The 12,901-nt window shown below is 36.0% G+C and overlaps 1 protein-coding gene across 1 annotated transcript in view; it reads right to left on the reverse strand.

Moving 5' to 3' along the window:
• Positions 1–12,901, reverse strand: part of BCHE (butyrylcholinesterase) — an 89,038-nt gene that overhangs the window by 2,383 nt on the left and 73,754 nt on the right. Inside the window, exon 3 of the mRNA XM_019946301.3 lies at positions 4,705–4,871. Coding sequence (XP_019801860.2) covers positions 4,705–4,871 — 167 coding nt within the window. The remainder of the gene's footprint in view (positions 1–4,704; positions 4,872–12,901) is intronic.

The raw sequence follows: 12,901 nt of genomic DNA on the forward strand, positions 1-12,901 counted from the left end.
CTGTAATTTAAGATATATTTAGGTCTCAAATGTTCACAATGCTTGGACATTGGATAAATATTTAAGGATTTATACAAAAATGTCCTATTTTTATGTAAAATGCCTTTTAAAAGTCAATGGCTATAATTTTTTTGTGAATAAAAGAATTTTTCTGAAGAGTCAAAACCATTAAATGTGGAAGAAAGATGTTAAATATCATACCAAATGATCCACTTTTATGTTCTTTTTTATGATAATTAAATGCTGTTTTAAATGTTATTTACACAAAATAAGGACTCTAAAATTCTGAAAAAGCAAAATTTTTAATATAACAAATAAATGACTGGTAATTGCATTTAGACCATGAATTTTAATATTTAGAGAAAAGGTCTTATATCTGATTTTCATTTCCTCTTCATGGAATGATACCAAATTCATTGATTCATATAAATATAAATTTATTTCCTTATGTGTCATAATCAAATATCTATACAATTTAGTTATTAAAATAGTTTACTTTTTAGTGCACAAATGCTCTGTAAACCTGTAGAAGTACTGGACATTGATTGAGACAATGAAGTTCAAAACATTTAATTATTTTCTAACAGTATCCAAAGGAACTGAATATACCATAATAAAAAGACAATAAAAAACCTGAGTCCTTTGTCATAAGTCAAAACCAAAATTAGAAGTTTTTCTCCTCCCCCTCCTTCTTTTTTTCCTCCAAAACTGGAACACTACTTAAGTGGCTATAGATTTATCATCATCAGTGAGATGTAGATCTATTTGTTTTGTAGTTAACAGGGTGCTGCAGTGTGAAATAAAGAAAAGAATATCAGTATAGGCTTTGGAGTGACATGGGTTGAAATTCCAGCTTGATCAATTATGGTATTAGTGACATAAAAAAATTCTTAACTTTTCAGATTAGTTTTCCAAATGTAAATGGAGTTAGTAATCCCTATTTTGCAATGTTGCCATGAGGGATAAATGAGATGGTGCTTACATTGTGAAATCAAGTTATATGCATCTACAGGGAGCTCTGGAAATGAATTTACTGCCCTTGTTATAAAAATTTATTCCTAACTTTGCTCTTTATTGAATCAGTTTATAGCTAGATCAATACCAGTAGTTCATGAACATATTGACACAACTTTTTCAGGACTTTGGTGACCTTCATTTTGCCCACATTGTGTCTCATTTGGGGGAAAATCAGGGTCTCTTCCCTACAGAAAGAGGGATAGTAATGAAACTGTTTTTTTGTCTTGTCAATTAAAAAAGGGTGAGCAATATTTCACCAGAGCTGAGTCTATTTAGCCAAGTCTGAGGAGTTAGGACAGAACATAAGAGAGGTGAGTCAACCCCAAATAGTTATTGGAGATGAAGTTAGATGACATTACATTGATATTTAATGGTACTGAACATTTTGATTAAAAAATAACATATTTCCTGTACTTTGAGAGTTCATTAAAAATATCTTCTGTCTTCTTTACTTGCTTATTTTCCTGTTTGTCAACTAGTTATTAAAATTGCAAAGGATTTCATAATTCTTTATGGAGTAGATCACAAACTTACTAGTTGTCCTTTTATCATTTTTGGTGTATGGTGAGACAGTAGAATGAACTACGATAAACTCAGGCTGGGCTTTCTGAAGACTTCATGTACTTTTACAGTGAAACAAATAGATCATTTAATTTGATTATCAAGTTACCCAAAGCCTTTGTTTATTTGTTCATTTTGTTTTGCTTTTAACAAAGAATGGAAAACTCAAATATGAAATCAGCAAAACTAGCTTGATTTTTTTTCTTCAAACCACCTTTGCACTATCTCTTTTTTGTTTGCCATTCTTGCTAAATGATTAGCAAAATGAGGTTCCAAAGTGACCAATCCAAGTGGTATCTCAGCTCTTAAATTTATATGTGGTCTTCTTTAGTTGTAGCAAGCAACAACTAAAGAACACTTTGGTTCATGATTTATTCAATGCTTTGATTCATGATGTATTCAAAGGTCAAAGGAGGAACCACTGGATCTGATACTTTTTTTTACTGGGAAGATGCGAAGGTTAAATATTTTTTCCTTTAAATAAATTTACTTTCTCAATTTTAATGAAAAATATTGATATTTTATTGACATTGAATGCCTCATTTCTCTACTTCCTTTTCTTTTTTCAAATGATTTTGAGATATTGTGGAGTTATATTCTTAGTGAAAAATCTGAATTTGATAACAGTTGAAACAAATATTGTATTTTATTTCTTGCAGGTGCATGCAATAACAGCCTAGATGTGTGCTGAAGTATAGTCTGAAAGTTAAGTGCTAGAATTTGTGTGTTTAAACAAGTCTTAAGGATCATTTTATTTGAGAATATTTATTGCTCAGTTGTAAACAACTGCTCAAATGGTACTTATAAAGTCTATTGGGCTTCCATCGTGTGGTAAACATTTCTAATGTTTACCACATTTCTCCTTTTAAGAAATCCAGTCACTAGTTATTTTTTGAAATTTTCCTTTACTTGTAAAGTTATCTTTTTTTTAAAAAGTAATATTTCCATAAAAACTTCAGCCCAGGTCATCTGAATAACTCCAATTTTCAGAACATTGAAAATTAAAATGTTTGAAGTTTTGTGACTTGAAAACTATAAGGTATGGTAAGAACATATTTTCTTAATCTTTTAGTCCCTTTATATTTCTTAATCTTTTAGTCCCTTTATGTTTATAAAACCTAAAAACATGGCATTTCAAAGTGGTTCTGTTTGTTTAAATGTAAACATTTTTATTATTAATGAATACATTGTTGATGTTATAACAATTATATCATGCATTTACTTTAAATTTTATTAAATATATTTCATATAACTCCTTTGGGGGAATTATCTGAAAAAAATACTGCTAAAATATAAAGTTATGTTTTCAAGACACACTGGAAATATCCCAGAGCAAGGTATGGTATTTCCATACAGCTCAGTGTTGCTTACACTAGAAAGTTGTTCAGCCTTGTGTAGGATGGAGCAGCATCTAGCTAAAAATTTAGGAGTTTGTTTATTCAACCTGCTTTATAGTAGTTGAGTATTTAGAGATAGAGATTTTGAAGTACATTTTCAAAAATTACTGAGATTGAAATTTTATTTTACCAACAAATACATCACAGTAGACCACATTAGCTTGAACCAGAATGACTCAGTTTGGTTTATAATAAATTAGTCATTTAAAATTTGCCCCTACCCCACCTTATTTCCCTTCAAATTATGACCCTCTCATTTAAAAATATTTTAAGTAACAATTGAGAATATGTAGTCTGTGATTTGTTAAATGGTACCTCTTCTGGTCTCTTGACAGATTAAATGTGTTACCTCATTGCTATTCACACCCAGAGGACACAAGGGCAGCACTGTAGTTCTGCCAAGGGATGCAGGAGCCCATCTCTGATATATATTGTGCCACCCAGCATTTAGTGATGCACAGAGAACTGGTCTATCAATAATGTTTCCCAAACAGATGAGTCCATAATTATAATTTTGGTGAGTAAGATCTGAGAATCAAAAGGCATATTAAACAATCAAATACAACTCTGAGATGTCCATATTTGCCTGAAAGTAACTCCTAACGGCTCTAAAGAAGAAACTAAAAACATCTACTGTATTGTGATATCTAGTATGTAGCCTGAAAATTGCGGAATGTTCTGATGAACAGAATGGTAAAGTATAAAGGAACTAGTTAGCGATGTGTCTGGTGATTGAACGTCAATTACTTTTATTTGAAAAATATGGAAAATAGACCTGAGGAGCCACATCAGTTATAAATAGCTGACATTTAAAAAAAAAAAAAAAACAGGCAGTGAATTGTATATGTATGTCATTTTTCTCACAGAAAATGTGATCATTCATGTTGGTCATTCAAGTTTAGCCAAATATCTTCTTACCAATGAATTCTGAAATAGTAGGATAATCTGAACAATTTTCCTAGTATTTCCTTATACAAATCTAAGTAATCACTTCCTGAAGAGTAGTTAACTAAATTACTACTTTTTTATTGTATTATGTAATATATGTAGGTGGTCTTAAATATCTCCAAGCTTAGAATATTTAGAAATATTTGGATTGTGTTTTTAGATATGTAAATTTTAGATATTTTTCCCCCTTAGAAATCAAGGGTTTTACTATTTATCACTATTTTTTTTCTTATGAGTTATCTATTCCATACATATTAGTGTATATATGTCAATCCCAGCCTCCCAATTCATCCCACCACCACCACCACCCCCGTCACTTTCCCCCATACGTTTGTTCTCTACATCTGTATCACTAAATTTGTTTTGCCTCTTTTTGAGTATAAATATATAAAATAAACAATTATACATTATTTATTTTATATATTTATTTTTTCATTTATCCATTAGTTAATTCCACAAAAATTGGCTGAATAGCGAGAGTGCCCTATTTTAGTTCCACTGCTAGGTTTCCTGTTCCTCTAGGGAAAAATTCCTAGTTTTGCTTTCTTTATTTAACTGCTAAGGTGCTGCTTATATAGTAAGCCCTCAAAACATATCTAAACTTGATGGAAGAAGGTTGTTAAAATAATGTACACATTGGAATCAATTAATTGTAAAGTCACAGATGAACATTATCACTGTGCCATGAATAGTCTACCTTTTCCCCCTTTTATATAATCCATAACCAATTATTTAACCAAATACTAAAACAAAACAAAACAAAACAAAAAACAACACACACCTGTCATTTCCAAGACTTTGGGAAAAAATAGTGTCCAGAATCGGCATTGTTGAGCACGTAGTTTAGTGTATACTCTTGGTGACTCTGTATTCAAGGTTAAATATTTTTGTTCATTGCTTTTGAAGACAGGCCATCTTGTACTATTGTTTTGGGTCCCATTTGGATTTCTAAAAAATTAAAGAGAGACATTATAGTTCTACTGAAATCAAAGATAGATTAAATATATATATATATATATATATATATATATATATATATAGTTCTCAAAAAACAATAAGAGCTTTTAAAAAGTCAGGAAAATTGTGGAAAAAGAAAAATTGTGGATTTGTTTGATGATGTCAAGCATAAATGAACTGGGTTGAATATTTTCAGCACCTTGAAGCACTATGTTAGTTAAAATTGTAGGAATTAAAATTTAAAGAAGAACTTATTACACACATTTCTGCTTAACATACAGGGAGAAAAATATATTCTATTCTAGAATGCTTATATTTTCTTCACACTTAAACATGTGTTTAAATTTGGGACTGATTACACCTTTCCTTAGTATGTAATAACCACATTACCCTAGGGAACTGCCCTCAGTCTCATTTTTAAGTTGATCTTACATTCTTACAGATGTGTTCACTGATTAAAAATCTTTCAATAATTCCCCAGTGAGTTAGTTCAATAAAGGTTAGTGAACATGCTGCCACCCACATTTCCAAAATTACTTTCAGGTATTCTCTTCATAGGCCAACCAACAGGAATTAGGGACAGTTCCTTAGTGATTCCCTCCTCTATTTTACCTCCTATCTTTGCCTAGCTATTACTTGTGCTTGGAATTCCTTCATTTTCTAACATCAGGAGTCTAGAACCTTCAGATTCTCTTTTTTGTGCTGATGTTTCCCATATCTTTGTGATTTTTAAATCAGTAACACTTGGCTCTATTTTTCAGAAATTTATGATTTTTGGTTCTTTTGTACCTTGTAGGACTCAATAATATATTATTGCCTAGGTCACACAAACAGAAACTCAAAGAGTAAACATTCTGGAAGTGACTCTGTCTAGATAGTCACTGGTGAGTCTAAAGATTTTTCTTTAATATATTTGTATGCTATTATTATGAGTCAGACCCTGCCTGGGCTCTAGAAACACAAATAAATATGGAAAACATAGTTTCCCTCAGGGAATTTACAATCAAGGACATCCATGAAAACAAAGAACCAACAATATATGGTAGACTAAATCAAGCATAAACAAAGGGACAAAAAATGTCAGAAGAGGGAATTACCTAAAGGAATGCGATTTTAGCTGAAGTAAGGAGAAAAAATAAGGAACTGAACCAGAAAGAGAAGTTTGGAGTGCTAGAGAAAGGGAACAGAATTAACATAGTATAAATAATAAGTGTTCTCTTAGTTCAAATAGCAATGAAAAAACTAGTTTTCTTGGATTCTAAGATAGAGGAGATCCTTTTAGAATTATAGCTTTAGGATATACGTGTTATAGCAGTAAGATCTGACAGCCTAGGAAAATGGTTTAGACTTTAGCTTGTAGGCATTTACAATTCTTGAGGGATTCTTTGCTAGATGGTTTATTGTGTACATAACATTTTAGAAATATTGACCCGGAGGTGGTATCTAGAATAATCAAGAAACCTAGAAACTAGTCACAGATACTTGTATCATAAAAGGAAGACTAAAGTGATAGGGATAAGTAATTCATTCCTTTCTCTTAGATTTGTCTAACTTAAGCAAAGTCATATAAGAAAAACTCCAGTTGAACTTTTCTAAAAGTTTAGCACACAGAATTCTTCATCATTCAAATACCTTCTGTATATTATTAATGGATAGGAAGTTGGGAGTAGTGATAGCAGTTACACTTTTTTTTTTTTTTTTGGCCGAAAGCCTGTGAACCCCTAGAATTTGGAAAGCGAAGCAGGCATTCATCCAGCTTGGTTAACTAGAGGCAGATTTTGCCAACAAGAACTTGTGTTGAATAAGTACCATAAATTCCTAATTTATCACAGATGCACAAATATTCAACCATGATTCAGGGACTGTAGAGATAAACAGCTTCTTGATGAACTAGTTGATTTTATGTAGGAGTTGGATGATTTAATAAGAATTATTAATAACCAGAGCTATTCAAGCTAAGCCAATATCATAACAGGATTGAAACCGCTTGCTTTAGGGTATTATTTGAAAGAGGTCAGGAAGAAAATTTCTCCAGATCACAGATGGCACACTTGTCTAGGTGAATTATGTAGTCTTTTTCTTTTCTGTTAAAGCTTTAGAAATGAACAAGTACAGCTGCTGGAGGCTGGATATTAAACCAGGAGAACCATTGGTCTGATTCGGTACAGCAATCCTTATGTTCCTAAATTGCCCACTTTCCTTCTAATTCCATTCTAATTAACTTATGGCACCATTTTAACTGCACATTTATTTCTGGCTTCTGCAAATGGTGACTTAAATAGAGCTGACTTGTACTTGAGTTCAAGAGCGAAACACTAATGGCACTGCCAGTGTTCATTTAACAAACTTTGTCCTATGAAATAACTCATGAGATTCCAAATTGTAATTCAGAGATAATAAAATTCCTTTGCCTATGGATGCAGATATAGTTTTCAAAAAGTGATTAAAATAGCTCTTGAAGTGATGAAGCATTTTACTCTATAATTGCAGAAACCTCCAAAGACTCTAAAACTTAACCAGAGACATAATTCTCTTCCTATTTGTATCAATTAAACACTTTGTGAAATACAGTATAATTCCCAGATACAGAATTCTGAAACACTATATAATTTTAATTCCAAAATTATAAGATAAATTTAAACATCTTGAGTTTATTATTTTTCAAAAATATTTTCTATTCTGGTTATAAAATAAAGACCTCAAAGTGACAATACTTAACACTTTCCATGAGATAAAGAAATCTCTTCTCTTTTTGTTACCAGGTTCTTTTCCCAATTTGTGGTATACAAAAGTGGTCTAACAGTCATCCATTTCACTTTTCCTCTGATGTAGGATAGAAAAATTTTAAGACATGGCTTATTTAACTAAAAAAGCAGAGTATCTTTCAAACTGTATTATAGGAAATTACCTGCTTGTCATTGGTATTTGGGCACAGATTTGATAATTCATTTTATGAAGAAATTCTTTAAAAAGACATTAATTTACTCAGGATGCCAGGTATGAAGAAGTAGGATGCACTCAACTTCATGAATCAAGTTTTCTTTGAATTACAAATTCCAATATTGCCTACCCAATCCTAACACAGGACTTAAGATTCCCTTTAAGAATTCAGGGACAGTTATTTCTCTTTTTTTTTTTTCTCATTTGAAGAACTTGTCTTTATTTTTATGGGATTTAAGTAAATATCAGAATTATTAAAGGTGTGTTCCATTTGTTTTTTTAGCTTTTTAAAAATTTCCCAGGACCACAGACATCATTTGTTCTTTCTTTCTGACAGGCAGCTCACTTCACCTGTCATCTATTCAGTCCCTCTAAGGTGGTCAAGCGTAGGCATTGACAGTTTTATTTATTTATTTATTTTTGGCTGCATTGGGTCTTCGTTGCTGCGCACGGGCTTTCTCTAGTTACGGCGACTGGGGGTTACTCTTTGTTGCGGTGCGTGGGCTTCTCATTGCGGCAGCTTCTCTTGTTGCAGAGCATGGGCTCTAGGCTGGCAGGCTTCAGTAATTGTGGCACGTGGGCTCAGTAGTTGTGGCTCATGGGCTCTAGAGCACAGGCTCAGTAGTTTTGGTGCACGGGCTTAGTTGCTCTGTGGCATGTGGGATCTTCCCGGACCAGGGCTTGAACCCGTGTCCCCTTCATTGGCAGGCGGATTCTTAACCACTGGGCCCCCAGGGAAGCCCAGCACTGACATTTTTAGAAGGTGAAACTTCTAACTATATTTTGTGTTTCCAAACAGTTGCCTTTGGGTCCACCTTCTTCTACTTTGAGATGTGTCCTCCAGAGCTAAGGGTTTCCCTGGGGCCGATTGCCGCACCGCAGGTCTAAGGCCCAGGTGTCCAGTCGGCTTTATGAATGATTAAAGTGGTTTTGAACTCCTCTGTTAGACACCTGTGTCTGTCTCCCAGCTCCAAATCACATGCCGCCTCTGGGAAGCCTGTCTGGCTCTCGTTTCCCATCCCATGAGGTGACATCTCCTGTCCTGCTATAATTTCTAGGAAGTCCTGGGGAAGCAAACACTGTGTCCTTACGTTGGTGTATCCTGGTAACGTACCCTGACACTTAGGCAGTGCAGGCAAGCTCTGCTGTGACGTCAGATAAGGAACTTCATTTCATGTGCCTCGGTTTCCTCATCTGGACCCTGAGATGGGGCCTGGCGCTGTGTGTGTTCTGTGGGAGCAGGTGAACCACCTCTTCTAGGTGGGCATTTTCAGCTATTTTGACTATGTATTCACTTGTCCTGTTATTTTGGAGGCTCCTTTAGTCCAGAGCTGTCAGTAAATTCCACTTAATCCTCTTTTCTTCCCTGATTTCCTTTAAACAGGCATCCTGGGCTGTCTGGTAAGGAGCAGGGTCATGAGAACTGTAGCATTTGGTTGCTTGGGCTTCTGCAAACAAAAACCTCAACAAAGAGTAGCTTAAAAATAAAGTTTTCTTTTTTCCTGACACTAAAAGGACAAAAGGAGGACAATTTCCAGTTTGGTCGGGTCAGTGACTTACAAGCATTTGTTACCCAGGATCCAGGCCTTCCCCTCTTCCCACTTGGTCATTCTCAGTGTGTCCGGGGTCCTTGAGTGGCTTCAGGAATTCTGGGTGTCCTTACTGTATTCCTTTCTGTATTGGTTCAGTTATCAATCTCTGCAACTAGTTTTTTTTTTTCTTTTTTTTGCGGTACGCGAGCCTCTCACTGTTGTGGCCTCTCCCGTTGCGGAGCACAGGCTCCGGACACGCAGGCTCAGAGGCCATGGCTCATGGGCCCAGCCGTTCCGCGGTATGTGGGATCTTCCCAGACCGGGGCACGAACCCGTGTCCCCTGCATTGGCAGGCGGACTCTCAACCACTGCACCACCAGGGAAGCCCTGCAACTAGTTTTTAGGATGTGTGACTACATCTAACTTTAGTAAGATTCTTGATCCCCAGCTTCAGGGCAGGGTGGCCCAGTGATTCACTGAGTTTATGGATCGTGGGTTTTTCCTTGCAACTCGAGTCACATTTAACCAAAGCAAATCTCTTCTTCTTCAGTGTCATCATTTGTCAGAAACGTAGACCTTAAGTGGGAACCCACACACAGGACGACCCTGTGTCCTGGGGGGGCTCAGGGGTGACAGGGAGGTGCCTTGTGATTGCAGTAGCTGTTAGGGGTCCCCTTCAGAGCCTCTGTTCTGTGATCCTGGCCACTGGAACAGGTTTCAGAGGGGAGCATCAGGCCCATGCCCCCTTCCACACAGCCTGGGGGCCTCTGCCAGACACCTCAGTGTCCACGTATCTGCCTTAGCAGATTCCTGCTAGTGTTGGAGAGGCGAGGGGTGGCTATGTCCCACTGTGAGGACAAGGACACTGGAAGCAGAAGCTTTGGGAAGCACTCCCTGGTGTAAGCCCCCCCAGAGTCCACCATCAGCCCCACGAAAGAGCCTGCGTAGGCTCCAGTGCCGGGTTGCCCCAGGCCAAACAACCAGCAGGGAGCCAGAGACAGTTATTTCTAACTAAGATATACAGTGATTTTAAAGTGAATATATTTTAGAGTGCTTTACAGTCTAGTAAAATGAAGCCATGATTAGTAGTTGTAAATTGAAAGGCCACCTGAAATATTCCACAATCATAAGAGTGCTAAAGGGATACAGTATATATTGGATAATTTCTTAAATATGCACATATTCGTGGATTTATATTCCATGTCATGTCATGCTTAAATAAAACTGTATTTTTTTTTGGGGGGGGTGAGGTAGAAAAGGATAGTTTTATTACTTTGCCAGGCAAAGGGGGACACAGTGGGATTTTGCCTTCAAAAACTATGTGTCCACAAACAGTACTTTAACTTAAAGAATAGAGGGGTCATAAGAGAATCTGAATTTAGAGATTAAATCCATTCTTTCATTAAACAAATATTAACTGAGAGCATAGCATTGAAACTGTGCAACTCAGATTGGGAATTGAACCCACATTCTTTTAACTGAGATCACACACCTGGTCGCAGGACTTAGTGAAGCTCAGGTTCTTGATGTCTCATCACAGAAAGTATTCAGTGAGAGACAAAGTGATAGGTAAGAAGTGGATTTATTTAGAGAGAAATACACTCCACAGATGGAGTGTGGGCAATCTCAGAAGGCACCAGGGTATGGGGTTGTCAGTTTTTATAGGGTTGGGTAATTTCATAGGCTAATGAGTGGGAGGAGTATTCCAGCTATTTGGGGGGAAGGTGTAGGAATTTCCAGAAATTGGCCCACCACCCACTTTTTGACCTTTATAGTCACCCTTGGAACTGTCATGGCACCTGTGGGTGTGTCATTTAGCATGCTGATGTGTTACAATGAGTATACTGAGGTTCAAGGTCTAGTGGAAGTCTGCCATCTAGGACCTATTTGGTTCTAATCAGTTTATGTTATATCCTCGGGCTATGTCATTCTTTTAAAGTTGTGCCCTGCCCCCTTCCCTCCTGTTTCATTATGTCAGGCTTGTTTGAATCACTGAAGATTCAACAAAAACAAAAAAGACAGAAATTCCTGCCTCTTACAGTTTTCATTCTATGAGAAAGATAGATGATAAAGATGAAAATAAAGGAAAATGTATAGTATGTTAAACAGTAATAGCTGCTAGAAATAATAATAAAGTGGAGAGTGGGGATGATAGGAAATGAGTATATATTATTTTGTGTGTGTGTGTGTGTGTGTGAAGGGGCAGTGGTGAGGGACTGTATAATAATGAATTCGATTGGCCTTTGTCCACATTTCCTTGTGAGATAACCCCTAAGTCTTTGGAATTTTTCAGTGTACTTGATAGTTTATGCTAACAAGGTGACTCATGTTGTGTACATGATGGCTTTTGCTAATGCCATGACTCAGGGTGAGGCTGCTCACACTGATAATTTTAGGGAAAGAAGTATCCTCACCAGAAAGGCTAACCATGTGATTAAAGGGTTGGGACTTTGAACCAAGTGATATCATCCTGATCTCCAGGAAGGAGAGGAGCCTGAAGATTGAGTTTCACCACTTGGCCAATAATACAATCAAACATGCCTTTATGATGAAACACCAGTAAAACTGTGAACCTCAAGTTCAGGTGAGCTTCCTGGGTTGGCAATTCTCCATGTGCATATTGCCACAATTTTTTTTTTATGATAAAGAAACTGGATTTTATTTTACATGCCATCAGAATATTTCAAAATGTTTAAGAGCGTTAAGTGAAAAGATAAGATCTATGTTTTATTGTGTGAATTTTTGAATTTTATTTTATTTTTTATACAGCAGGTTCTTATTAGTCATCAATTTTATACACATCAGTGTATACATGTCAATCCCAATCACCCAATTCATCACACACACACAACCCCCACCGCCTTCCCCCCTTGGTGTCCATACGTTTGTTTTCTACATCTGTGTCTCAATTTCTGCCCTGCAAACCAGTTCATCTGTACCATTTTTCTATGTTCCACATATATGCGTTAATATACGATATTTGTTTTTCTCTTTCTGACTTACTTCACTCTGTATGACACTCTCTAGATCTATACATGTCTCTACAAATGACCCAATTTCCTTCCTTTTTATGGCTGAGTAATATTCAATTGTGTATATGTACCACATCTTTTTTATCCATTCGTCTGTCGATGGGCATGTAGGTTGCTTCCATGACCTGGCTATTATAAATAGTGATGCAATGAACATTGGGATGCATGTGTCTTGTTGCATTACGGTTTGCTCTGGGTATATGCCAATTAGTGGGATTGCTGGGTCATATGGCAATTCTATTTTTAGTTTTTTAAGGAACCTCCATACTGTTCTCCATAGTGGCTGTATCAATTTACATTCCCACCAACAGTGCAAAAGTGTTCCCTTTTTTCCACACCCTCTCCAGCATTTGTTTGTAGATTTCCTGATGATGCCCATTTTAATTGCTGTGAGGTGATACCTCATTGTAGTTTTGATTTGCATTTCTGTAATAATTAGTGATGTTGAGCAACTTTTCATGTGCTTCTTGGCCATCTGCATGTCTTCTTTGGAGAAATGTTTATTTAGGTCTTCTGT

This window comes from Tursiops truncatus, chromosome 4 (genome assembly GCF_011762595.2).
Source record: "Tursiops truncatus isolate mTurTru1 chromosome 4, mTurTru1.mat.Y, whole genome shotgun sequence".
Lineage (NCBI taxonomy): Eukaryota > Metazoa > Chordata > Mammalia > Artiodactyla > Delphinidae > Tursiops > Tursiops truncatus.